This window comes from Podarcis melisellensis (assembly GCF_964234715.1).
Source record: "Podarcis melisellensis genome assembly, chromosome: 11".
NCBI classification, from domain to species: domain Eukaryota; kingdom Metazoa; phylum Chordata; class Lepidosauria; order Squamata; family Lacertidae; genus Podarcis; species Podarcis melisellensis.
In genome coordinates, this window is record NC_138543.1 from 31,584,144 (window position 1) to 31,610,733 (window position 26,590).

The 26,590-nt window shown below is 40.7% G+C and overlaps 1 protein-coding gene across 1 annotated transcript in view; it reads left to right on the forward strand.

The window, feature by feature from the left end:
- EDIL3 (EGF like repeats and discoidin domains 3) overlaps window positions 1-26,590 on the forward strand; it is a 221,698-nt gene that overhangs the window by 107,406 nt on the left and 87,702 nt on the right. Inside the window, exons 4-5 of the mRNA XM_081930173.1 lie at window positions 15,344-15,472; window positions 24,373-24,486. Coding sequence (XP_081786299.1) covers window positions 15,344-15,472; window positions 24,373-24,486 — 243 coding nt within the window. The remainder of the gene's footprint in view (window positions 1-15,343; window positions 15,473-24,372; window positions 24,487-26,590) is intronic.

Consider the following 26,590-nt stretch of genomic DNA (forward strand, 5'->3'; position numbering starts at 1 on the left):
ATCTAACACATGTCCTCAGGATGCTTGTTCAAAAGCCTGCGAGATAATCGCAGATAATGTTACCTACCCAATTAAAGTTCTCCCTTCTAATCCTTTTACATTTTCACTATATATAGATGATTTATTTCATAAACTTTATATACAGCTTGATTTTTTTTAAAAAACAACCACCTCAAAGTGGTTTGCTGTTTGGGGCAAAGCATAGCCACCTTTCCCTACATGGTGACAGAACAGACATCAATTCTACCTTTACAGCTGTGACTTGAATTTTGTTTTAATTTGAATTGGAGATGTAAAGAAAGTTGGATCCTCCTAACAGAGGGGGACTCCCCTCAACCAGCTTGGAGGCGGGGCTTTGTCCCGCTCCAGCCGGTAGTGCCATGATCATGCCACTGGCCTTTAGCCAATCGGCTACATGGCAAGAGCTGGGGGTTGGGAGTATTTAATTGGCAGCGTGACATGGGGACCTCCTCTTGCTTCATGCTGCCGAACACCCACCCAACCTTTAGTTAGGTTGTGTCTGTCCTTGCTTTGTACTTTGGTTGGTCGCCTGTTTTGGAATGGGGGCCGGGTAAGAAATTTTCCCCAATGTGGCAGATTGGCAGTGGCCACTTGGTTTTTGCCTACCTCTTAGCAATCGTCACAACTTTGTAAGGTTTGGCGGTTAGTCATTGGTTTAGGGGGATGTGGGGAGGGGAGGGGAGGCCATCACCTGCCCCTCCATGTTGATAGGGTATTCCGTTAAAGGAATCTGGGGTCTGGATCTCGTCCGAAGCCCAGGGAGGGGCCAGGGCCATGCCAGGACCCCGGGAACCCCACAGGTGAGCTCCAGTCAATATTCATTGATGGAGCTCCCTCTGCTGGTAGTTTACCCTTGCAGGCTCCCTGCTGGGTGAGCAGGAACCAGTTATAGTGATTAGATACCAATGCCTAAGCCAATACCAGTCACACTTGTGTAATCAATAAAGTTGTTGCCTAAACTTGCCCATTAACATTTAAACTAAATTCTGTCTCCACTGTGTCTTACTTCCATGGGGTGGGTTTCAGGGCTTGACGCAGAAGACTCTTCCCTTGCATCCGGGCTTGAAGTTTTCAATCACTTGACATCACATGGCATCTGAATTGGGAAATGGACCATTCAAAATGTGGTTGGGAAAAGAGAGTAAAATCAGTAGTGGTTTAGAGAGGACATGCAGCTAGTAGGTTTATCATGTAAATTAGTTCACAGTTGGAGTTCCAATGAAGTAGTTAGCATTAGAGCAGGCTTCCTCAACCTCGGCCCTCCAGATGTTTTGAGACAAAATTCCTATCATCCCTGACCACTGGTCCTGCTAGCTAGGGAATCATGGAAGTTGTAGGCCAAAAACATCTGGAGGGCTGAGGTTGAAGAAGCCTGCATTAGAGAACCCCTTGTTGTGTTTCATACTAAAATTCCCTGAGACAGTATTAGGGAACAAGGATGGTGAAAGAGGATTTGTTCAATATTTGGTGGGGGAAGGTAATTGCATGCCTGAAGGTCACTACTTGCTGTTTGGAAAAAGAAATTGAAAAACTCATAGCACTTCATTTTTACAGTGAAAAAAGAAATGCCAGAGATTCAACAGAAGATAAGACAAGGATGAATGGGTTGATAAAATAAAATAAATGCATTGACCATAGGAGCTCAAGGCTTTCCCAGCTTCTGGTTGTGTAAGTCAAGAAGCTTCTTTGTGAAGGACCTGTACATAGTCTTGATGAGTCCTCATATGAGATATCTGGAAAGCTCTAGACAGCCAGGGACAGATTTAGGGTGGGTGGGGAAGTCTTCAAATAAATTGTGCGTCATTGGTAGGTGTTATCCAGTTGGACTGGTTTCAAACAGCTATTTTCTTCTGCATATTGGGGGAGAGGGCAATTGTTGTTGTTTAATTCTCTTGTACAAATATCCTTGCAAAAGAATATTTATTAAAGTGGCTTGTAGTTCCAATCCATATTAGATTCTACTGCAGGGCCAAATTCTACTTGGGTGCTTGCAAAAATTGACTCGTTGTAGGATCTTGTGATGGTTCTAGGGGTTGCTCATGCGTAAGCCGGTGCAAACACCTGGGTGTATTGCCTCAGTGAACCTTTTCTGTCCGGACAGCCACTCACCCGTGGCTGTCTCAATCGCTGGCAGAATCCGTCAGTGGGCATTTCTTAAACTTCTTCCAGCAAAGAAGCTCTTTGACGCCTAGTCTCCTCCTACTCTCTCTGCACGAAAGCCTTCTGCGCAAGGAGGGTGTAGGCAACGGAGGACCCCTACTCTCCCCGCTGGTCCCCGGCAAGGAGTCATGGGACCGCCTCGCCGCTTCCCCCATCTGCCCCCCTTCTCCACTGGTGCTACGCTGAATCTCTTCCCCAGAAGATGAGCTGCCTCTCCCAATCCCGGGACGCTCTCTAGAATCCCTCTGGATTTTGCTCTCTCCCTCCGGCACTGATGGCAGTTCCCTGACAGATCTCATACATCTATTATCAATCGACAGAGCTCTTCATGTTGTTAACTTCTCGTCCATGAGATTTGCCAGGATTAGTTAAATCCATGCATATAAATGCTATGTGAAACTCAATCTGGTACAAACAATTTGTGAGTAGCTCAAGTGCTAGGAAATTTTCAGGAATAAACTATACTGGAACATTTTGATTCTTATAGACCCAAAAATGAAATGTGTCTGGCCTATGCACTTCAGCTTAAAATTTAGTGGAAATGAGACAAAAATTGGGTAAAGAAAATACTGACTATGCTTGTTTCCTCTATCCAAATTACAGAGAAAGTACACCTATTTAGCTCCAGAAGTCACTATGGAAACACCGCAGAGGGTTAAAAGTGAACAGCACAAAGTGGGTGTTAATGGCATCTTGAAATAGCAATGAGTGGCTAAAACTTGATTATTTGGGGGAGAATCAGCAGGACATTTGAAAGCAGAGGGAAGAAAGAAAAAAAGTGATGTAAGAAACATAAGATCTATTGTTGCAAGTCTTCTTGGACACTAATGAAGACAACACCTTCTGGAGCATGTTGAAACTGAATTGTACAGAATATCAGTTACAAAATGTCCCAAAGAAGGTCAGGTTTAACTGTGAATTTAATCTGCCATTTTCAGTAAAGAGGGGGAGGGGGGTAGGGACTAACAAGAAAGTCTTTATCAAGCTCAACTTTTAAAATTACAGAGTGACAGTACATGACCACAAGCTTTAAACAGCTTGTCATCAGTAATTACTCCCCCAGTTATTTGGCTGAGAAGCTGAACTCTTCATTGCTGCTTTCAGTTTCCCTGTATTCACAACTCACTCACATAGAAAAAGCAAGCTAGAGTTAGAAGGGAAAGATGACCCATAGTGTTTTAGAAAGGTGATGCCTTTTGCTTTCGGCATCAGCAGGCGCAAACATGTCAGTCATGTTAATCAACTTGCTTCACTGGATGCACGAAACATCACAGTACAACCATATATGGAATGGTGTTAAATTGACATTAATGATACGAATATTCCATCAATCTTTATTTAAACGTATGCATTAATATAGGCAGTTCCAAAAGTCCAAATAGGTATCTAAACAAAATTGACTATGATAAGCTACATGTTCAAATGTAGAAAGAGCAATGAGATCTTCAAACCGCTGGGTCAAATACAGTGTAGCAAAAGGGACTGTAGTCATTATGTAGCTTTGGCATGAATAGGTGTATGCATGCATGTGTGTGATGAGATATGTGCCTTGAGTGGGAGAGTAGCAGGGCTGCAGAAGAGACATGAATTCATCAAGGCTCAGTGAGGAAGGACTTGCAAGACTGGACAGGGAAAAGAGTGACAGTGCAATATGATGCTTTATGGGGGCCCAGATCTGCCTAGGGGTGTTTTACTGCAGCAGCAGGCACCGAGCCAAGGTGATGCAAAACAACAACAACATCTATATTTATACAGGTACCTACTTAGAAGATAAGGGACACGGGTGGCACTGTGGTTTAAGTCACTGAGCCTCTTGGACTTGCCGTTCCGAAGGTTGGCAGTTCGAATCTGCGCAACGGGGTGAGCTCCCATTGCTCTGTCCCAGCTTCTGGCAACCTAACACTTTGAAAGCATACCAGTGGAAGCAGATAAATAGGTACTGCTGCAGCAGGAAGGTAAACGGTGTTTCCATGCACTCTGGCACTTGTCACAGTCCTCCATGCACCAGAAGCGTGCACTGGAAAGCTATGTGGATAAATGCCAACTCCCTTGGCCTGAAAAGCAAGATGAGCACTGCACCCCATAGTCACCTTCGACTGGACTTAACCGTCCAAGGGTCCTTTACCTTACCTTAGAAGATCCATAGAAAAACAACTATACCAAAAGGAGTTATTGTGAAATTAGGAAATATTTGTGGGAGGGGGACCAATTATTATTATTTTTTAAAAGACCTAAAATAAATGGAAGAAAGACTACAGATTTATTGCCCATTACTGAAAACAGCATCAATTTGCAGCACTACATAGACAAGTTCATTAAGGAAAATTAATTATGCCATAGTACTGTAATTCAGTCTCATTATTGTGTCACCGAACAGATAACCTGGATAAGCAGGATTAATTGAGAGCTGATAGCAGAGGGTGGGCAGCCACAACAGCTATTAGACATGGGATCATGTGTTGAATGGAAGCGGGGAGACCTTTGGATATCATCGTACCAGGGGAATTTAAAGTCATATTTTCTGTTAATATTTATTTAATTTGTATACCGCCCTTCATCGGATGATACAGGGTGGTTTACAATAACCTCAATGCACTCTATGTAGGGTCTTCCCCTGGGCCTGGTCTGAAGGCTTCAGCTTGTAAGGAACAGTGCAGGAACTGTTGATGTGGACAGTGTATCTCCAGCACATAAACTCTGGTGCTGAAAAGCTTGTACTGGCTGCCCATATGCTACTGGGCCTGCTTCAGGGTTCTTGTATTTATTTATTTTATTTGTTTCTTGAAATTTATACACCCCTTGATTGTGGGGGGGGGACTCAAATCGGTTTGCACCCCCTAATGATTCCTATATTCAGATGTTCATCACTGTAGCACAAAATCTGGTTATGAAGAAGCTTGACTGTGGTCTGTGAAATTCAGCCTGCAACCCTATACCCAATTATATTTGAACTAAATGTGGCTTGCTTCTTGGTAGACAAGACAGGATTGCATTGTTAGGGAGTGGTGAAGTTTGATTAAATGAGGCACAACTTTTCTTTTCAATCTAGTTTTTGAAAATCATTTCAGTTCAACATTTCCCCTGTGCTGCCAGTGTACCATTGTGAACATTCAGAGCTTTCGTACCCTTTGCACGTGCTCTGTTCCTGTCTGGAAAAGCCTGGATGATCATATTAAATTAATAAGCCGAGTGGGAAATACAAGCAAATGCAGAAGTCCCTGGCTGCTTTCACTATGCCTCTGTTCCTTCACACAAAAGCTAGCTACCTATCACACCGTCTGAGGACACAGAGAGAAACCTTTCTGCTGGTTGCGAATGCTTTCAACTGTGTGCCTTTTCAAGTAATGTGGTGTGCTGATGGGAAGTCATTTATGTATTGTGAATGCATACCTGACTTTGGAAAGTGACATTACCTTTTGAAGAAGAAAATGGGGAAACATAAACTGTGTGATCTTTTAAATGCCTTAGGGATGAATACAACTTGGAGCTTGTCTGACATGAGTTTCAGACATCAGTTTCAGAGAACTTGCACTTCATGAACATCTACCAAATTTTGGTGCCATTGGCTAACAAGGACAATATGCAGCGTTCACACAACTATCTTCTGCTAGGAGTGTGTGTATGTACATGCTAACATGCATTTTATTCTGCCAATGGTTTCTTCTTCATTCCCTGATCCTCATTTTCTAAGCTGATATACAAAGCCTTGCCAGCGGACAGTTGAAGTGGACAGGTAAACAGTCCTTACCCTTTTCCTGCCCACTGACTTCTATTTTCAATCCCTCTCTGCCGTTCTTTCTCTCAGTCAGGGTTCTGAATTAGGTTTGCTGGACAAGGAGCAGAAGTGGTTGTAAAGAAAATGTTGCAGCAATGAGTGGAATTATAAATAACCCCAAAACAAATACACACACTACTTCTCCCCTGCAAATTGCCTCTCTCTGCCGCTTTGCACATCAGCAGTAAACGGAGGAAGTGGGCTATGTTTGCTGCCATGATGTATAGCTCTGGTCTCAAGACTGGCTTATTTTTAATAACCTTGGTCAAGCCAACAGCAAACATTCCAAGGAACTTAGAGATCTCTTAATGTTGCGACTGTTGCCATTGGATTGTTTCCAGGTCCTTCCTGTGTGACCAGAGATAAGAAGGGAAAATTACTGTTTGGTTTGTCTCCAGAGAGTAATTACCTCTCAATTCTGTGCTTAGCTCCTGGCATTTAGGGGCTGAGTTGCTTTTTCATTTGCTGGAAAGCCTCCACACACCCCCAGCTACAAGTGGTGCTGATTAGATTGTTACTGGAGCAACACCTTCGTCTTTTCCCAAGGCATAGCCTTCAAAAGCTTGTGAACTATGCTGGGGGCTGCGCCCGTGCACCTGAGAGATGTCCCCACTCCCAAGTTGTTTCCAGGCCCAATTCAAGGTGCTAACACTGATGTTTTAAACCCTAAATGGCTAAGTCCCAAATATTAAAAATACCATCTCCATCCCTACAGACTCTTCTGGGTGTTAAGTTCAGCAAAGGGGGCTCTTTTTGTAGTTCCACAGCCCTTGAAAATGTAGGGGATAATAGTCTGGAAGAGAGATGTCTCTGTTACCACCCCCTAAATTGTGGAACTTTCTCCCCATAGAGGTACATCCAGCATATTTGTTGTGAAGCTTTCATTATATGCTGGAGACATGCCTCTTTACCCTGCCCTTTAACAGTTAAGGTATTTTGTTTTGTAAGACCCACCTGTTTTGTTTCATCTTTATGATTCTGCTTTTGCTTGGAATTGTTTTCTATATGGAGTTCAGGATAGAGTGTTAAGATTTGTGCTGGGCTTTGTATTCATCCATGAAGCTCACTCAGTGACTCTCGGATGCCCTTACCCATTTTCACCTATCTCACAGGTTCCTTTTATGGAATTCTAAGTTTCTTGAACCGAGGCTAGGATATAGATGTTATTGGGGGAGAGGGAGAAGATTATGCAATCACAGTGTGTGATTTATTCACCCCAAAGTAGCAACCATGAAGCTAGAGTAAGTTGTTAAAACAATATTCATACTTCATCTGTAAGCATCACACTTCAGTTAAATTCATATTCATTACATTTCATCCATAGGCATGCTTACTAGTAGAAAACACCCACTAACCTTCTTTTAAAAGTGACGAAGGTAGTGCATATGGTGATTTGGGTCATGGAGTTATTTTTAGTATGCCACGCAGGAGCAGGTGTGTGGAGAAAGCTAGTTGCCAATAGATGACCGGGCTCGGAAGCATGAAGATATGTGCAGACACATTTGTTTCTGCGTTAGCGCAAATTCAGTTTTTCAAACCCCAAGCTACACCACACATCCTTCTCGACACTGTTTCTGATTTATTCCTATTATTTATTTCCTTTGTCAGCATTTACATTTTACCTGGGGGGGAAATGGCGTTCTGCACTATATCTGACAGCCTCTGTATTTTAAATCCAAACTACCTGTCACTTTTGGAAATATTTAATCTCCAGTTCAGAGTTGGGTCCTCCCTGGTGTGCACATATTATGGAACTGAATTGACTGTATTTGTCACCAAGGCCAAGAAGTAACGTGGTTCCTGCCTTAAAGACCTTTTTGCTAACCTGTAGAGAAAACAGTCATTTCGTTCCTTTGTGTAAAAACCTCAGATGTTTCAGCATCTGAAAAACCCAGAAACTGCCATCCTTCCCCACCCCCTTTTTTATTTATGATTACCTTATTAGTATCTTTCCCATGCAGAATGGGATTCTAACTGAATGCTAACATCACACACATCTGAGAGCTCCTAGCACATACTAGTCCTAGCTATGGGGTTGTACTGAGAGTTGCAAACTGTAGAGATCTATTACTTTTAGTGTGCAATTAATCTTGTTGACATTACTTATATGAATGTGGATTAAAATGCCTGGAATGCATAGTGTTGAATCCTGTTGCTCATTAATATTGATCAAAGGCCATTGTTCTCTTTGTGTTAGAAGCTACTTAAAGATTACTTACAAAAGTATTACTACACTATTGATTTATTTTTATTTTTTTAAAAGATCCCTGAAGCCCATTATGATTTCAAGCAAGACTACAAGAATTTGCTGTATAAATGGATGTTTTGAAACTTCATCTGCATCTAATCTATAATATCAATCACATACAAAACTTGGCGGCATGTTCCCTATAGTATACCAAAGATTTGCTATCTTTATTTCTGTGCATCATGTAAGCTGCCTATTTGTGTGTTGCCAAAACAGAGGACGAAAGGGAAGTTGAGATCTACCATATCCTCTAAAGTCAATGATAAGATTAGCAGCACTATACTGCATACCGAAAATGACTTTTGCTGGAAATTGAACTTCAGGGACATCATAGAAGAACTTGCTATAGAAGAGCAGTTGGTCATTAGCATTATACAGGAGAAATTTCACACAGGGCTTCTTGCCAGGGAGGGTGGTTGACTCCAAATGTCTCCTTCAGAGCTTCTGCCCAGAAAAGAACGGTAATACTAATTTGGGAACCAGTAAAAAGATGAGGAAAAGGCCTCATTAATATGAATGGAAGCTCTTTGATTCTATAAAGAGAAGTCTGTAGAGCCTTAAAGCTATGGGTGGGACTTACTCTGCCCGCTTGACTGCCACATAGATTCTGCTGCTGCTTGCCTAGTAAAGTGGCTCATGGGCTGCTACTCTCCTCACCTATCAATTCATACCCATTTCTACTCTTGGTGTGCCTCCTAAAATGAGGATTACAAGCAGGGACCATTCTATTGCATTGAGCTGAATGGGAGAGCAGTTGCTAGTGTGGAACTCTGAATCCAGTGGAGCCACTGGACTTCAAGGGGAAAGGGCTTTTCAGCCACACAATCTGATGCCAGTTACAGAAGATACAACTAATTATAAACTGATATGGGTTTGGCTAAGCACACCAAAAGTGGTTGAAAGAGCACAGCCTTAAAGGTTGTTGTGCTAGCTCTAAGAAACCATAAGCCAGTATTTTGTAAATTGGTATGTAGGACTGTGTGTTTTGAGGACAGATTTTAAGGATTATTTCAGTTGATATAATTGTATGGATGCCAAGAAGAATTTCCAATTGAATACCCATTTTCATATTAAATTATGTTTGAGAGCTACACCGATGCCTCCAAGACCCTGATCCAGTTTGTGACATATATAAAGCCAACTGAAAGGACTGAAACTTAAATTACTTGCGGTCAATGGAACGTAAACATTACTAATTTCATCTGGATTGAGCCCTTTGTTTTGAAATCTTGAAATCAATATGTTATGTTACTTACAGGAACAACTATGATATTATTCAGATGTGTATAACTACACCCCTACCTACGAAAGTATTGATGTGGAACATTTAACAAAGATTTTTCTAAAATAATAATTTGCTTCAAGCACACAAACTGAATAATTATTGCTATAATAATGCAAAACACAAATTACCTTTAAGATAAGCAGTATGCTGCTGCAAATGCAAATAGAACAGCCATAACTATGCATTATGCAAATCATAGATTACAAGAGATACTGAGGACTCGGCTACATTCATCACAGTAATGTTTTGAATGCGTTATAAACATCCAACACCAGATAGCGTCAGAGAGCAAAACAGAGTTTATATGGATTTTTACATAGGCTCCCCCGCTTTTGTTGTAATGATTTAATTCCTGACTTATTTATAGTGTTTTAACCTGTGTCTATATCCACGCTGAGTTTTATGCAGTGCTATTTTTATTGGGGGGAGGTGCCAGAACTCACCTTGAATGCTTTTATACAGAATAAAGTGAAAAATCAAGAAAGCTAGCGGTGTGTGCATGCACATGCATGCGTGTGTGTAAGATATTTCTCATAGAATGATTTTGGAAGATGTTTAATATGTGGCAAAACAGCTCTTTCTTAGTATTTTGGGATGTGCTTTTTAAACAAATGGAAGGCAGCTAGATCAGTGTTTTGTATGAAGAAAGTTTCAGGTTCAGCCCTTGGCATCTCCTACTGAAACAGAATGGATAACAGGAGATGTTAAAGTCGTCTAATGCAATCCCTGGAAACCCATTGCCAGTCAGAGTGGAAAACACTGGGCAGAATGGATCAATAAGGTAGCATCCTATATTTATTTCAGCCTGTTGGAGGTGAAACTATGTATTGACTATGTCCAGGATCCAAAGAACAATGCAACTAGTTCACTGAACCTCAGGAACTTTTGTGTTTCTCTTAATCTAAACCCTCAGGCTTTGTGACAAATAACTTTGAAACTGCTTGGAGTCTGCTGTTAAGAACGGCAAAAGTTTTCAGTTGGTTTGTTGTTTTGAAGCACCTAAGCCATAACAGACTGGGGCTGGCTCAAGGTTTGAGCGGGCCCTGTGTGAAATGACTTGTAATGAACTCCCTTCTCTAGTGGTGGACCCCTCAAGCTTATCTGAGGCCATAGTAATACTCTTAGCAGCAATGCAGGGTGGCTAAGACCAGTAATCATATTTATTTCCCACAATGCCCTAGACTGATACTAGGTGAGGTACATTCTGGCAAATGAAAATGGCACCTAGAGCCAGCCACCAATCACTGATCAACGTCTAAGCTGTAACTTTTTTTTTTTTTTGACAGATACTAATGTTGATTCAGCTATATAATTTTCAGATTCCAGCTGCTGGGAAGAATTCAACACAGCACACTGACAGTTGTTCCATCATTGCAAGCATATCATATTTCCAGACAGTATGATCCCTCTTCTCCTCCCCCTGCATGCTGTGCTTGAGGCTTTCCCAGCCCCCTCACCCTCATGGGGACATGGGGGTACACAGGGAAAGAGAGGGGAGAAAGCCCCATTAAACTGGCAGAAGTCTTCACATGGGCTTCTGCATGTAGAACTCATTAGCTGAACCCCACCCAGTGTGTTCATGTACACTGTCTACATGTATGTATTTATTTAACTATGTTACTTACAATGTGAATTATTGCTGTTAGTAGGACGCAAGTGGCGCTGTGGGTAAAAGCCTCAGCGCCTAGGGCTTGCCGATCGAAAGGTCGGTGGTTCGAATCCCTGCGGCGGGGTGCGCTTCCGTTGCTCGGTCCCAGCGCCTGCCAACCTAGCAGTTCGAAAGCACCCCCGGGTGCAAGTAGATAAATAGGGACCGCTTACTGGCGGGAAGGTAAACGGCGTTTCTGTGTGCTGCGCTGGCTCGCCAGATGCAGCTTTGTCACGCTGGCCACGTGACCCAGGAGTGTCTCCGGACAGCGCTGGCCCCCGGCCTCTTAAGTGAGATGGGCGCACAACCCTAGAGTCTGTCAAGACTGGCCCGTACGGGCAGGGGTACCTTTAACTTTACCTTAGTAGCAGCAGTACAGTTTGGTTTTGAATGTGGAATTTGTACTGTATTTCTTATACAGATTCCTTTTAGTTGGGATTTGTAAACCGTTGAGAGATTTCTGTTGAAAAATGAAGCGGAATACAAATTCACTAAATAACTAACTAACAAACATGTTTTTTGGGGGCAGAAAGTAAAACAGAAAACAGATGTTAATAAAGTATGTTAATAAAGCTTGCTCTTGGCTTCTCCAAAGTGGAGCAGCACTAGAAGGAGAGATTATACACATAAGAACCCAACTAGGCTCTTTGGTGATTAATTCTCAATAAAAGAAGAAAATAAAGTGGCTCCCTAGCAGACTACGAGCCCAGACCCTTCAAGTGTCCCTGTTTTCTAGGGATAGTACTAGATTTACAGAAGCCATCCCAGCTTTTCATTTAATAGTGGAATGCCCTGCTTTTCCTTAGGATGTCCCTATTTTCATTGGAGAAATGTTGGTGGTTATGGAGCTATCCGACCCCTGAGCCATCTGAAGGCAGGCCTGTATAGGAAAGTTTTTTAGTGTTTAATGTTTTATTATGTTTTTTATATCTGTTGGAAGCAACCCAGAGTGACCTGGGCAACCCATTCAGATGGATGGGGTATAAATAGTTAAATAAAGAAATGAATTGGACATCCCTATTTTCATTAGAGAAATGCTTTAGCTGACCTTCCTCCATTGTCTGGTTTTTTTTTTTGTGGTCTGGCCTAATGTGAAGAGTCAAATGAAGCCTTCATCCATTTTAGTTTTTATTTCCCAGTTTAATATTCAGAGCAATTTAAAACAAACAAAACAAACAAGCAAACCTCACAGCACTATGGGCATTGCAGATAGAAAGCAAGCCATATATGTCTTCTTCTTTCTGAAATAAACATTTTATTATTAAACTCTATTAGCATTTCTATAATAAACTATATTAACATTTGTTATGTGACAAATTCCTTATTAGGGGGTTGACAAATGTTCACAGAGAACTAGATTTACAGTGGCTTCTGGTTCACACTATTGCCTGTGCTCTATTGTTCTTGCTTTTCATTGTTCCTCTGAAAATGCATTTTGAACCAAGCTGAATTTTGAATAAGTGCCACTTTGTGTAAAGAGTCAACAATCCTTTTATAAGGAAGAGAAAACTGGAAATTGTTATATAGAGTGTGACACATATGGAAATGTACAATTTTGTAAATGTTAATTAATTCCACCTCTAGTCTTTATTTATATGTAAATTAAATGGCAGGAAATAAAATACGATTTTAAGTAGGCAAACATATATTTATTTTCATATATTTTTTAAGCACACCATTGTAGTTCAAGGAATGAAGATTAGTTCTTTATTGTGGTGGAGAATTTAGAAGCGGTTGTGAAGAGCTCACTTCAGATGTTTCCAACCATGTAATCATTTTTTTAAATACTACCAGAATTGACTGCCAGTTCTTTGTAGGAGGAACATTTGAGGTAAAGAGTCTTCATCATTTGCCAGGTTTTTATGCAAACCAATGGCTATGATCCAATGCTGGATAGGCAAAGCAAGGATTCATAAACACATTGATGGAAAGTTGGTTTCCATCCATAGCTTATTGGCACTGGAATAATGCAGAATACAGGAACATATACTGTCAATATTGTAATATAATGAAGATTATGGATTGGATCCATGGTGCTCCCTCTTTCACAGAAGGATGTCATAAATGGATGGGTCTTGGAGGTGACCCCTGAAGAATGGAGGCATCTTTTCTCGATTCTTGAACCACACTACATCCCCCTGTGCCAAGCCCCATGCTATTCTGGATAGGACCCCAGCCCTCTAGAGCAGGTGGGAGAGTGCAAGTAGAAGACAGTGTAGTGGGGCAGTGACACTCACCAGACCTCCTGACAGCTGAGTTGCTGCTGCTTTCCGGGAAGGAATAGGGGATGGGCAAGATGGTGGGGGCCTCACTGTGGTGGCAAATACAGTGACAAGAGCACCAAATTGGTTCTGCTGGTGCATTTGCACCATGATAGCCTCCCTGCTGCCTTGCCCCTCCCCCTCCCAGGAGATTCCAGAAGGCAATCCCCATCATATTTTTCCTAGGAGTTGGAAGAGACCAGCAGTGCCTCCTATTTGCCCACCAGCTGCTATAGAGGCAACACAGGGGAGGATTGCTGAGGAGGCAGCAGATCTGGCATCCAAGGAGCACACTGCAGTCACTGTCAGCAGCAGGGAGCAGTACATTCCTTGGAGGTTGGATCTGCTTCCCCTGTGGACCTTGCCACCTGAAGCTGTTGCCTCACCTTGCCTCATAGGTGGGCCGACCCTGGAGTTTGCTGTTCTCCTCTTGTTTATCCAATTCTGGGGAGATTTTTTCCCTTTATGGTTGGGCCCTCTGTGTTTCATAGCATGCGGTCTACATTCCAATGGCAAGTAACATTCAAAAGTGTGATGTTCTTGCATTCAACAGTGAAGACAGGTGCTAGTATCTTCGCCAGAAAAAAAGTTTATTAGTAACGTATGTGAATCCTTGGCTCAGTTGGTTAAAGCAAAGTGCTGATAACACCAAAGTTGCAGGTTCGGGTTGGACTAGATGAGACTCAGGGTCCCTTCGAACTCTACAGTTCTATGATTCTTAACAGAGCCTGTCTTTGCCCCTGCCCCCACCCGCATCCTTACATGCACTACTTCCTTCTATGGGTGAGTTTGCCTTTCTAGCAATGCACCTTAAAAGATAGCCGTAGGAGGGATTTGATGGTAACAAAACTAACAATTAGTCACCTGAGAAACAGTTTCTATCCAAATGCAATTTTGGTTTTAAATGCAGTGTAAAGAGTCTCTATGGGAGTATATTGTATTTAAAAATGGGGTATCAGAGTTTTTAGGGGGCTAACCAGGTTGGGATAGCTGGGATAGCAGGCTTGTTGGTTTTTGAATGTCTTATGTAGATTTTTTTCAATTTCATTGTTCTATATGGGAAAATGGCAATAAAGTTTATCGTATCATAATTAAAGAGGTACTCGGAATTCAGTGGTCTTTATGGTATCAATGCCCATTTGTCTGATGATGAAATTTGTATGGTGGTGGTGATCAAATCCATTCTTTTCAACCTTTTCATGTGTTATTCAGAAAGGGTGTCAAGGAAAACGACACTATTTGACTCTCTTGTAAACAACAGTGATTACTGGTGCTGGATCCCAAGCCAAACTGAGTCAATCTGGGATTTAGCAAAAGTCAAGTCTTTCCTGTATCTGTCTCTAGAGTCACAGCCAGCACTGTGACCCTCCAGTGGTTTGACTTTACCCCTGAAAGTTCATATTCTTCCATTGTCTCCCCAGACAGATGGCTGCCAACAGAACATGTTGAGGTAGCCGTGGGTATAGGGGGAAGAATGAGACACAGGCAGACTTCATGCATTGTGCCCCCCCCCTATTAAGTCTGCATGGGTTGAATTGGGGCCATTCCATAGCACCAGACCAAGCTCTGAATCAGATTGGGAGAGCCATGCAAAGCCCTAATGATTACTAATATATTATATATTTTGGAAAGTTGTTTATTTGCTATGCATTTGGATACCTCTGAAGATATGGTAATCAAATTTTGCAGGATGGTACTTGAGATCAACGAACAGGTTTTCATATATATTTGGATACAATTGTTCAGTATTTTGAATCAGTATGGACTGAACCTTTCAAAACTGCACTGATTTCCCTAGCCTACTAGTGGGTTAATACTTCCTGAGCAGATGTGTCTTCGCATAACCTTTATCACTTGATGACTGAGTGAAATAAGGGTAGCAAAGTGTCTTTCCTGCATTCATATTTGATGTGTCATTTTCTTTTCATTCTTTTTTATCTTTCAGGGCCATGCATTCCTAATCCCTGCCATAATGGTGGAATATGTGAAATTAGTGAAGCCTATAGAGGAGACACATTCATAGGCTATATCTGCAAATGCCCAGAGGGGTTTAATGGGATCCACTGCCAGCACAGTAAGTTTCAATATAATATTTTCTTCTTCTGCCCCTTTAGAACTGCAATGCAATTCAGAGGTCACCAAGTTTTGGGGGCCTGTGGGCACCTTTGCAAAACAGAGAAAATGCTGTGGGCACCACACACACTGTAAACAAGGACACACTGCAACCTAATGCTTCTTTCAAGCCTAATTTCAGTGGGAAAGGGGCAGTGGAGAGAATCCTGGGCACCAAGTGATGACACATTGGCGACACAACTCCTATCCTACAAAGAGGTGTGCTGGTACAATTTTATGGACTTCAGACAAAAGCTTTGGAAAACTATTACTGTTTTAATTGATCTTCTTCATATATTGTGGTAAGGTTGGCCATCAGTCCGAGGAGCTTTAAGAAAAGTGACTGGTAGGATTCCTCTATCCATGGACTTCGTGGGCTTACAGGGCGGTGGCAAGCTAAACAGCACCATGTGGCTCAGTGCAGCCACTACTTTAAGGTCTCACAATGCCCCAGATTGATGCTTTGTCAGGAGTGTTAGGGAATTAGCATAGCTCCCAGTGCTGCTCAGACAGCCAGGCTATAACCATTTTTAAATGGGTGCCACAGAACACACATCAGCAGTGCTCTGGTTGAACTCACTGGAACCTTGGTAGCTGTCCAAAGGTGCCAAGAGCTGATTCTGGCCATCACCTTTTGGCCGTTCAGACTTGTATCCTGGTTGTTCAGAAGGGCTCAATTCTGAAGGCAGGATGGTGGAGAAGGGGAGAGACCTAATGATTTCTTCTTCTTCTTTTTTCCTTAGTATGTGTTTTTTAAGCACACACACAGTTAGAAGAACTTGATTCCTTGTCATAAAATAAAGATGAGCTGAATTGGGTGTCAGAAAAGTGGTATGTGGCCGGATTTGCCGTAGGGCTCGTGGTTTCGTCTTGATGTTGTCAGCAGTTCATTTGGTTAATGATAGCTGGAGATGAAAAGGGTTGTAAAAAGCAGATATTTATGCTAATAGGTTTTCCCCTATATTCGCTCTTTCAACCCATTTTAATACCAGCCTGAGACAGGTGCTCTTAGTCATGTTATTTAATTCAATAGGAAGACTTTCCTGAGGGCTTTATTAATGAACACACTGGATTTAAAAGCAATGGGCTTCTAACATTTAGGCTGAAGGCACAGCATTCATTTTACCTACAATTTGTTATAACTACTTGGGAAAATATCTATTAAATTATGAATTAGACTCCTACCACCACCACATTTTCTCATGATTTTGGGATTAAAAAGACGAAGGACTTTTAATGCTTGTTTTCTCCATGTGAGCAATGCTAGGTCTTCTCCATCATGGAAGGCTTAGAGCAGGGATGGAGGACATGTGGCCCATCAGTTATTATACTACAGCTCCTACCAACCTCAGACAACATGGCCAATGGTCAGGGATAATGGGGGTTGTAGTCTAACAACGTTTGGGGACTACAGATTTCTCATTCCAGACTTAGACAACACAGCAGCAAGAAGCAAGACAGTTTTGTCTCTCAGCAAGAATGGCATAGACATGTGGAAAACACTGACTCCAGCAGGATAAAACAAGTCCAGTGACACTTGGTGACTAAACCATATATTGAGATGATCAACGCACATTTTTAAAATGTGAAAAGTTTTATACCTGTCTATCCCCTATACAAATGAGTCTTTCAAATAAGCTTGTAATTAAAAAATGAATATAAAAGCAATAGTAACCCAATCATAAAAATCCAAGTTAATAAAGCCAAAAGCAGCCAAAAACAGAAAACACACAGGACAGTAGTAACAATCAATGCATTAAGCAACAAGATTCAAAAACACATTTAAAAGGGGAAATTGTCAGTTGCTAGAAGTGGGAAAGAAAAAGAGACCCTAACCTCCTGAGCTGGGCAGATCTACATATGAGGTGCCACCACAGAAAAAGTCTTCTTGTATGTTGCCACCAACCTGTCTCTTCTAAGACATGCAAGAGAGGCCAACAGCTGACAAACATGTAAGCGTAAAAGGTGTTGGGGCTTCAAGTAGCCTGGTCACAAGCTGTTTAGGGCTCTATACGTGATAGCCCTTGGATTGGTAGCCAGTGCTGCTGATACGTTTATGAGGTCACATGATCCCAGATTCTTGCCCTTGTTAAGATTTTAGCAGCAACACTACACCTCAGTTGTTTCAAAACCAGCCTGAATCCAGGCTGAAATCTGTCTAGTTATTTGGTTTCATTTGGGATTCTTTGAATTGGGTCACCAATAAATGCTTAAGCATCATATTAAAAAATGGAATATCGGGCACTGACTTATGATTCTTCAATACAGCAGAATCCAAAGACTGCTGCTTTAAAAGACAAACTATTGCCATTTGTAGACAGGGAAGAATAGAAGCCTTAAGGAGAATTCAATATTTTCACCACACAATCAGCTAGTCCTCCTCTGGTTGCCAGTCTGGATAGGAAAGGTCCAGTATATCTTTGAACAAGCTTCCTGATACAAGGATCCTGTCCAAGTTGCTCTCCAGCTACTGTGGACCTTGATGTAAAGGACCAGTAGCTACCCAAAAAGCTCCACTTGCCAATTATGTGCAGATAAAATAGCCTTTTATCACTGCCATCTTTGCCACGGAATAGATGTGAAAGTAGACTCTAGCTGTGTTCAGTCAGATTCATAACGGGTCTGCTTCTCTTGCAGCTAGTTATCTCTTACCCATTTCATTGCCAACAAATTATCAGAAAACTGGAAAACCACAATGTGTTCAAATAGACAAATATAATGTGTTGGTCAATTATGGGAATTGCTGAGGTAGCTTACTTCACACAACCATAGTTTCTCACAACTATCAGGATTGTATTTAAAACAAAAACAAAAACGGCCCACTTTATATTCTTAATTTTAAAAGAATCTTATAGAAATAGAGTTGTCAGAGCAAAGGGAAGCTAGGCAATCCTGTAGTAACTTCAAAGTGAACATGTACAGTACCATTTTTATTACCAATGATTGTTTATTTTTGCCTCCCCCACCCCCAATTTCTTAAGAATATGTGCAATACCTTTTTCAGAAGCAAATATCACACAACACCATTTTTTTCAACTAGGAGAATATCTGCACTATCTCTTACTGTAGACTGGTATTTAGAAAATCAATACTGTACTTAAAGAGGAACTATGATAACACACTGACACTGTAGGTGCAAAATTTAAGCTATAATCAATATTGCACCCCAGTCATTCTTGGGTTCCTTTGTTTTTTCAGTTGAAACATTCCAGGAAACATTACCTTGACTAATGGAGTGATTATGCTTTGATTGGATACCACTACTCTCTCTCAGCTACTAACAAGAAATTTCATTTATCTAATATAAATGTATCCAAAATGTAAATAAATGAACTTCAGGCTATATTTGTAGCATTTTAGAAAGCTGAACTCCTTTCCTAAATGCATCAACAGAGAGTAATCTAGTTGATTAAACACATTCTCCAGAGTGGTGCATGTTTTTGTCCAATTCATTGCTAACAAATTTATATAGGCTTATAAAATATCTCCTCCTTGCTTCCTTGTCTGTGAACTCATTGGAATTCAGGTATGTGCTCTGCTGAAACTTATGCTGTGTGCAGAAGCTGAGTGACCTCATTCCAAAGCAAGTGGCTTCTTCTGGAATTCAGATTGCTGAGTGTCGACCTGTAATTTAGTTTATCTCAAATTGTAATATCTAATATTATCCAACCAAATCAATTAAACTAGATAATTAGAAAACCTATCACACAACACTGACAAAATCATGCCAACGAATCTCAAAATGAATATTTCTGTGATTCCCTGACATTTGGTTCATGTACTGGATCATGTACACAATTAATATGTAAATTGCAGAGCATATCACTATTAATTTTTACTGAATTCATATGCTGAGCTTGACAGCTGTGGCTTATTATTAATGTTTCAATATCCCTCAAAAGCTGCTGATGCTTCATTGGTGATACCAATAGGCACATATTCTCTATGCCACTGTGAGGGGTCATAAATTGAACTGCAATTAGTATGGGTGGGAAAGAAATCCCAGATGCCTCGAATGCAGTTGCTAATAATGTGATATAATTTAGCACTGAGCTGTGAAACAAAGTGTGCAGATGAGAACCCATGCTGATTTCTACCATTATCAGACCTTGTGTAACAGATGCATTGTTCTAGACACATCCTGAGGTATTAAAAGATTCCTAGGTTTTCAAAACAAGACTGCTTAACCACCTCATTAAAGGCTATCTTGCGACTGTACAATTATCTGCTTCCCAGAATTTTATTCCTCACATTTTGTACCCCATGATTCCTCCAAGGAGCTCAGGAAGACATACGTGGGCCCACCCCATTGTTTGTTAGGTTGCTGAGTGGGGCAGCCTGATAGGACCATGTGTCACCGAAGGTTCTGCACTGGCTGCCAGTGAGCTATGAAACCCAGTTCAAGGTGTTAATACCAGCATACAATGCCCTAAATGGCTAGGGATCCAAATACCTAAAGGAATAACTCTCCCAGTATCAACCACCTTGGCCCCTATGATCAGCAGGTGAGGGGATCACCATGCATCTGAACAAAGCCAATAAATATGAACTAAAATTAGGATGTTTTCATGAAATCAAACGTAACAGCATCAACAAATCTTTTTAGATAATGAATATCAGCCATACAATTTTGACAAGAATTGTATATTTATTTTTTGTTTGCATCATGCATATATCTGCTGAGGTAATTCACTGTTGCATTTGTATCCCAATCATCTTCCAAGGCGCTCAGGGAAATGTGCATATAGTTAATTTATTTCCCTCCTCACTCGTCATGATACCATTGTAAAAAGGAAAGCAAATCTGAGAAATAGTAATTTACTTGCCCAGGGCCACCCAGAGTGGCTGTGCAGAAATTAGAATCCAGCTGTATGAGGTCCAGTTCCAATTCTAACAATGTAGCACTACATGAATTCAGGAACTTCTGGGTTTTGTATACTTCACATTCTGAAGGTAGCGCCTTTAAACGCTTCAAGCTTAAGTAAACAATTCTCCAAAATCAGCATTATATAGAAATCCTCAGTTAAAGGAAGAAATTGTTATTTCCACCAATAGGGGTTTGCTTGGAGAAAGGCTCACACAATAGACCAAATGCTGGTTTATATGCTAATTCTCATTTTTATCACTCAGTACAGCACACTTATCATAAAGTGTGTAACTTATGTAAATATTTTCAGTTTTTCTCCAGATTATTTATTCAAACAAGCAAAAGCTATTATCTGAGCCCTGAGCGTATTTTATTTTTCTCCATTATCCGTTTCCTTCAATTTCTTAGAAAGTATAAGTTTTTCTCCAGTTCTCTTTCAAAAAGTGGCTTGTTTTCTTCCTTTGAAATAAAGAGTGAAAAAGTCATTTTATATTGAATCAGCACAATCTCTCCCTTTCCTCCCCAGAACTTCAGAGAGAAGGAAATGTTTATTGCTCTTTTTTGTCTCTCCAGGAGACCCTTCAGGTTCAGACAGCTTTTTGAAAATGACCTATTGGCCATTTGATTCTCATGAAATGTCTTGACTTCTAAATTTGGAGGTTGCTGGTAACCTTAATGTCTGTGTCATGACACAGTCTGCAACCCTGTATCAGTAGAGGAAAACAGAGACTAATTTAAGACAAAATAAAAGAGAGACTGAGCCTAGTTTATCTGAAGAAAAAAAGAAATCTGATTCAGCTGCACATAATTTGGCAAAGCTATTATATTTAAATATGGGAAAGTATTTCAACTTTCTGTTACTGAAATTCAAGTGATAGTTGAAAAGCTGCTCCATCTTCCATTTCAGCTGGACTCTTGCATATGAGCCACCCAGTTATTGTTGAAAGGGAAGTGCAAGCTTGGCGCCAGTGTACACATCACATGAGTTCTGTTGGGATTGATCATAGCTAAGTGGTAGAACATAGGCTTTGAATGCAAGGGGTCACATTCTCAATATCTGGTACCTCCACCAGGGTGAAAGCACCTTGCTTGAGCTGAGATCCTGGAAAGCTGCTGTTAGTTAGAGCAGACAAAACTGGACTAAATGGGCAAATTGACCTGGTAGAAGGCAGCTTCTTGTGTTCCTGTGGAGGCCAGTTGAAACACATGCATGTTCTTTTCAACCACACCATGACATAAAACTGCCCATGTGATGCAAACAATCGTGGTTACAATCCAGGCTACACCTACCATGCGTAGAAGTTGCCATGTGGAATTCATTTTAACCATTATCCATGTAGCTATTATAAAGAATAGTTGCTCTGAGTTCTTGGCTTAATCATCCAGCAATTAAAAAGATACTGAAACTTCTAACCAGAAACAGCATGATAGAAGAAATGCATGTCCATCAGATTATGCCAATCAGTCATGCTCGTCATTGCTGCTAAATAAAAATATGCAAATTACCCCATGATGTATTTTTAATGCAGCCCTTTGGACTGAACAGATGGCTTAGATTGTATGGTTTGGTTGTTTCCACCCCACTATCCCCAACCTTTCCTTCTCAGGGTTGAGCTTGTTTCACTTTCCTTTTGATTACCTTACAATGATAAATTGCCATTTTCAGAAGTAATCAGAATAAAAGGTCCACTTCGTCCAACATTTCGTTTTTAACAGAAGGTAGTCAGATGCTCCTGGGAAGCTTACAAGCAGAACATGAAAACAACTGAACACCCCTGCTGTTTATCTCTGCACTTCTGTGGGAATGGGTCAGTTGGATGAATCTGGTGTTCATAAGTATATTGCTTCTGAAGGTAGCTTAACTGCTCTTGTGATCTCATTTCCCACAAGACTTTAGCATTTAGGAAACAGACTTATTGAATCCATTCACATTATCATCTGAGGGCAGTCCTATAAACATGAGGGCTTTCACAATGAGACATTCTTATGTCTGTCCTTGTGCAGAAAGAAGGCTTTATTGGAATTAAAAGGTTTTTTGGGGGGGAGAGACAAATTTGAGCTTTTTCCTTTCTTTTAATAAAAGGTTTGTCAGAGAATTTTGCTGGTTTGAAATGTAGCTAAGCATCTATTATACACAAGGGGATTTAAAATGATATTTGCTAAAGGATGATGGCTTTATAATCTTGCCAGAATTGAGTTTACCTTCGGCATTAAGGCATCTCCAAATGTATTCCGTGTGAACCTTTCTTGTACTGACAGGGCAGTTTGTGCACAAGAAATATAACCAACAACTTTCATGAAGTTTTCAGACTTTAATTTTGTTTTTTTGCTTTTTAACCCAATATATGCTCCTGCAGAACAACTAGTATATGCTATTAGAGAAAATTGCAGCACACTCCTGTGCATGTATACTGAGAAGCAAGTCCCACCATGTGCAATGGGACTCTCTCAGATAAGGGCTTAGCCACACTTTTGCCCTGCTCTTTCCAGGTACAGGTTTTCTTAGAGAAAATGGAACTTTAACTTATAGACCTTGCCTGGAAAGAGCAGGTGAAAGGTAAGTGTGCAGAAACCCTCAGGGTACAGCTTAAGGCTGAAATCCTATAACCACTTTTGCACAGAGATCATTTGGATCGTACTGTACAACTTTGACAGGTACGACTCTGGATTCTGTTCCTTCCTGTTACCTGTAACATAGAATACTTTTTAAATAACGTGACCAGCACCTGGTTGCAAATTTTACTTGCACAAGAAAACTATGTTCTCTTGGGAAAGTGCTTATTCTGTCTGTAGACTGAAATATTCTTGTAATTTTGAACTATTTCTCTAATGACTTTTAACTTTCTTTCATATGACCTGGAAGCATACTTTTAAAGTGTGAAATTACATGGGAAATAAGTTAATGGCATTACTAAGAAGCCTATCCCAGTATATATTAAAGGTAATTAAAATGGGAGGTGGGCAATTATAAACTCTCTCCATATCATTGAGAAAGTTTTAACTTTCAACCAATATTCACTCTCTTCAGGCAAGATCCAATTCTAGTAGATGGGGGGTGGGGGTGGCGGCTTGCTTCAGACAATGTTTCATTCATAGGAGTGGGTCCTCATGTTATTCCATGTTGAAAGCTGTCACCTTTGAAGGACTTAATACCATGTGACCTTTATAGGGAGGAAGAGCTACGTTGAGCCCTCTAAGGATTTTCCATATAGCTGGAAAATTCTGCCCTGAAGTAGATATCATTTTCCACAGAGTAAGGGCCTACTGTGAAGGTGATATTGACCGAATTGCAACTCTTCTAGAGTAGACACTGAAGAAATAGCTTTACAGTACTTTTCAGAGCTGTGTGCAGTCCAATGGATCGATTTCTATCAATTTTAAGTCAAGGACAGGAGATAGTAAAGGACTGGCTCCCTTAGTGGAAGTGAGTGAATATTTCTTATTTAAAACATTATTGTCTTCGTTTTGGAAATACAATAAAAATGCAGCCAATGGATCAAAACACTCAACAGGGTTGAAACAGCTACATCTATTGCCATATCTTGATACTGTGGGACAAAGTATAGTGTCTAAGTTTCTGCAGCCATCAATTATGCATTCTCCTGTTCCAGTTATGGCTTATGTCAAAATCTCATAATGCTCTTTTATGTCACATCAGTTTCATTGAAAGTGGGTTTCTTCCACTGAAACTAACAGAGGTGTTAAAGTGTCTTAATTTGAATACATTGCATCAGAGAGAGGGGGGAGGGAGGGGGAGGGGGGAGGGAGATATATTATTGGTTGGTCCTTAATTGTGTATTTGAAAGGGAGGGAAAGGTATAAGAGTTTCAACAGTGTTCAATTAGTTTATGCCTTATTGCATTCTTCAGTGAAAATATGTTTGCTAGCCGTACTTACCATACACAATCTCACAAAGTGTCTGACTTTCTTATTGTGTAAAATGCAAATGTTATATTGAATATCTGTCTAATATTGTCACTGGGCATTCTCCACAGATGTGAACGAATGTGAAGCTGAACCCTGCAAGAATGGTGGCATTTGTACAGATCTGGTAGCTAACTATTCATGTGAGTGTCCTGGCGAATTTATGGGAAGGAACTGCCAACACAGTAAGTACAAATTACTATGTATGAATTTAAACTCCACTCTTTCTGTTGTAAAGTATTTAAATGAAGATGGTTTAAAAATGGCTGTGGCGTGTCTTCCAGTCAGAGCTTTGCTTGATGCCTATCTTCTGTAATGCTTCGTTCAAAGCTGCTCTCATCCCAAATCTCTTGCCATTATGCAACTAAGCCAGGCTAGCATCAAGGGATTTTCTCCATGCCATTCTTTATTGCTTCCTGTTTACTCTGTCTTCCATTTCCACTCTTTCTGAATTCCATTTTAAGAAGAGACTTTTTATAATCAATTCCAGAAACAGCTTTCTGTGAGGTTTGCTTTCAGTGTATTTGTGCCTTCATTGCATTATCCCGCTTTGAGTTCATTGCTGATGAAAAGAAGGCAAAATATTGGTTTATTAAATAATTCCCAAAGTGTCTTTCAGGGCACATAAGTTCTCTCAATGTGGAGTACAATGGAATAAGTATGAATGATAATAATAACACAATAATATTAGCATGCAATTAAAACTATGTTACACTCCCTTAAAACCAAGCAGTTAATTAAAGTTCTTTAAATTCCTCTTCTATACATTTTCCTGGGGGACAAAATTCCATAGGTGTGGAGTGACCAATGAAAAGATAAAAATCACATAATAAATGAGTGCACTGATAGAATGCAAAAAAACAAAAACAAAACAAAAAAGCCTTGAATAAAATCTTTACGATTACATCAAGGTGCATGGGTTTGTTTGTTTGTGGTTTTAACAGTATTGCGTGATAGATTATTTATTTATTTGCAATGGCTTTGATTCAGAAATATACATGTTTGAAAGGGCTGGTGAAAGGTGTTCCTCTATGGTCCCAGGGACCCTGATGATTGAGTGGCTATGGCATGTGGGACTGAGGAAGGAGGTCAGGTAGAGACAAGCTCCACCTGTGGGAATGCCTCTCATGCATGTTGCCTCCACCTAATTTTCAGGGATTAGCCCTTCCCTCTCCACCCAGTTCACTGAGCCTTTGGGGGAAGCTGCAGGAGCTGCCAAGGTGAAGAAGGTGAGGAAGGCTGTTCCTGCATCTGCAGCACAGAAAGTTTGGGAATTGAAAATGGAATTGCAGAATTAAATTGCAAGTTTCCCTTGGTTTCACTTCAGAAAGAAGACTGGAACTCCAAAATACATAGGGGGAGATATAGAATTTGAGAAGCATCTCTAAATGAGACCCATAATGAAGGTGTAAGCATTACAGATGAAAGAAAATGCTGAGGCTTTGCTCTTCATTCAGTATAATTGGAAAGAGGCTACTCCACAAATGGTTGGCTCAGTTTTGTAGGTCTCAGATTCATGTCTAATTCATGATACCTTCTATCCACTACTTATATGGGCAATTGTGAAGCCATAGCTTGCATCACAATGCAGTCTGCATATACGCTGCCATTTAATCTTCATCCAGCAAACTCCAACCACTGGTTGGGGAAGCACTGTATGCAATCAACACCTATTCTGTCATTTCTTCTGAAATACTGTGTTTTGATGCATTTTCCTTCTATTGAGTTAAAGAACAACTTAGCTATTTTAAACTGGTAATGGGTACACAGCCTTAGTCATAATCTCAATTCAATGAGATCTCAATTTAATGCCCAAAGGTCATATGGGAAAGTTCCTCCCCATTTCTAAACAGCAAGGAAGGTGTATGTGCATTGTTACTATTCTTCTTTATTGCTAATACTTAACTCGATACCCTGTATAGTGAAGATAGATTTTACCTATTTACCCATTTACTTTTACAAACGGAAAGGCTTCTTCTGTCCATGAAAGACTTTTGAACCAGTTGTGGAAAGGAGGAGATGGTTTTAAGCAATTCACCCTTTTCTTTGCAGTTGCCCCACAGTTCTTGGGGGTCTCTCAACCCTTCCAAAATTTGGAAACTCCTCTGGAGCCCCCTCCAGAGGGGGAGGGGAGTTGGCAAATTTGCCTCCTTTGTTTCTGTTGGCAGGAGCAAAGTTCTGGATTCAAGCCAAGCTTTATAATTCAGTGCAAAATCTTTCATGGGAATCACTTCCCGTTTCAGGCTACATTTAACTTCCCTTCACTCTTAAGATATGTTATGGTGTGCA